The sequence below is a fragment of the Antrostomus carolinensis genome, unplaced genomic scaffold (genome assembly GCF_000700745.2).
Source record: "Antrostomus carolinensis isolate BGI_N321 unplaced genomic scaffold, ASM70074v2 scaffold32483, whole genome shotgun sequence".
NCBI lineage: Eukaryota > Metazoa > Chordata > Aves > Caprimulgiformes > Caprimulgidae > Antrostomus > Antrostomus carolinensis.
Window position 1 is genome coordinate 1 of NW_010303740.1, and position 2,241 is coordinate 2,241.

The following is a 2,241-nucleotide window of genomic DNA, read 5'->3' on the forward strand; positions in this document are numbered from 1 at the left end:
GTGGGGAACACCCCAACCATCACCCACCACCTTCCACCTTGTAGAAGCTGTCACTGACCTCATCCCATGGTGGTTCCCCACCGTTGGTCAACACCAAGGAGCGCAACGGCAGCCTCAGCCCGGCCTGCACCAGCCCCGAGGAACCCGAGGAGCCTGACACCAGGGTGAGGGGCACCCTGGAGAGTGGGGAGGAGGATGGAGAGGTACATACAACCCATGCAAAGCATCTCACCTACATCTGAGGGCTTCTGGTAGCCACTTTGAGGTGCTTGAACATCCTACCGTGGTCTTGTGCCGGCACAGGCGGTGAACCCTTCCTTCCCCAACCCTCGGCGGAGGTTGAGGCTGCGGGACCTGGCCGAGAGGGTGATTGATGCTTCACAGAATGAGCAGGAGCTCAACAAGCTGCTCAACGAAGCTTTGCTGGAGCGCGAGTCCGTCCAGGCGTGAGTCACCCTGGCCACTGGCATGTCCTGGCATGGTTTGGCCGGTCCCCGGCACAGGCGGTGAACCCTTCCTTCCCCAACCCTCGGCGGAGGTTGAGGCTGCGGGACCTGGCCGAGAGGGTGATTGATGCTTCACAGAATGAGCAGGAGCTCAACAAGCTGCTCAACGAAGCTTTGCTGGAGCGCGAGTCCGTCCAGGCGTGAGTCACCCTGGCCACTGGCATGTCCTGGCATGGTTTGGCCGGTCCCCGGTGCCACTCGTCGGTGACGGGCAGTGTCACCTTCAGGCTGAAGGGGAAGAGCACCTTCAGGCTCTCCATGCGCTTCATTGACCCTGAGATGGAGACACGCTACTCGGTGGAGAAGGAGAAGCAGAGTGGGGCTGCCTTCAGCTGCTCTTGTGTCGTCCTCTTCTTCACTGCCTTGGTGGAGGCCTTCATCGACCCCTGGTATGGCAGGGAAGAGGCGGAAAAGGGGGGATGGGGCGCCCAAAGCCATGCTTGGCTCCACCAGGCTTCAAACTTGTCTCCTCTTTGTCTCTTTGGTAGGTTGGTGGCCAACTACGTGACCTTTGTGGTGGGAGAGATCCTGCTGCTCATCCTCACCCTCTGCTCGTTGGCTGCCATCTTCCCCCGGGTGAGAGTGAGACAGGCTCACCGCTATGGTGATGGCACATCATGATGTCCCACCACCATGTCTTGCTTGGCCAAACCCCTTCCCCATCTTCCTTTCCCCACAGGTCTTCCCCAAAAAACTCGTGGCCTTCTCCACCTGGATCGATAGGACCCGCTGGGCACGCAACACCTGGGCCATGGCCGCCATCATCATCGTCACCATGGCTGACATCGTGGACATGGTGAGCCACCAACCTGGGCACCAATGGAGCTGAGCCCACTCCAACCTCCTCCATCCAGCAGCCCGTGGCCGATTGTTACATCAATTAACGAGGCTGCACCATGGAGGGGGTGGATTTTATGTCAGGTGTCCTCCTCCTGCCCGGGGAAGAACACCCTGTCCCCATGTCCCCTTCCTCACCCTGTCCTCGTGCCCCCAGCTCAGCTGCTGGCAGGATCATGGTGGGCCAGGCAATGGGACAGTGGGGCCACCACAGCCGGGTGGCTGCGGGGAGCAGCCCAAGTACTACAGCTACATCGCTCTACTTGCCTTGGTGGCCACCATCATGCTGGTGCAAGTCAGCCACATGGTCAAGTTGACCCTCATGGTGTTGATCACCGGGGCTACCGGCACCGTCAACATCTACGCCTGGGAGTACATCTTTGACCAGTACGACCACCGCCGTGGCCAGCAAAGCACGTAAGGGGTGGTACGGGGGTGGGCACAGGGTTGGGGGACACAGCTGTGCCCACCACCCACTCATGGCTTGCTGACTCTGCCAGCAGGTCCTCGTTGGTCCCCTCCAAGTACTCCATGACGGCGATGATCTTCATCGTGATGCTCAGCTTCTACTACTTCTCTCGCCACGTGAGTGACTCGACTCCCCCACCCCAGAGAAGGTCCCCTCCCCTCTGCATCTTCACCCTTGGTCCCTACCTTATTTCTTGCAAGCTCCAAGGCAGCAGGATTTGTCCCCAGCTCTGAACAGCATCTCCGGCTCTTCTCCAAGGAAGTCCACCCAAGGGCTCTCCAGGACCACATCAGTGCAGACAACACCTCCATCTTGCTTCCATGGTTAGGGGTGGGCAGCAACGTGGTGGCCCTAAGGCCCATGCCTGCCCTGGGAGGGTCCCATTTGCACCTTGGAGAAGGTCTCATGTCCCCAGTTAGGGCTTCCACC

The 2,241-nt window shown here is 59.9% G+C and overlaps 1 protein-coding gene across 1 annotated transcript in view; it reads left to right on the forward strand.

Annotated features, from left to right (window-relative positions):
• Window positions 1–44: 44 nt before the first annotated feature.
• Window positions 45–2,241, forward strand: part of ADCY3 (adenylate cyclase 3) — a gene marked incomplete at its 5' end in the record, with an annotated part of 4,635 nt that continues 2,438 nt past the window's right edge. Inside the window, 7 exon segments of the mRNA XM_029084078.1 lie at window positions 45–203; window positions 304–446; window positions 734–895; window positions 995–1,082; window positions 1,186–1,302; window positions 1,501–1,760; window positions 1,844–1,928. Of these exon segments, the coding sequence (XP_028939911.1) occupies window positions 45–203; window positions 304–446; window positions 734–895; window positions 995–1,082; window positions 1,186–1,302; window positions 1,501–1,760; window positions 1,844–1,928 (1,014 nt within the window).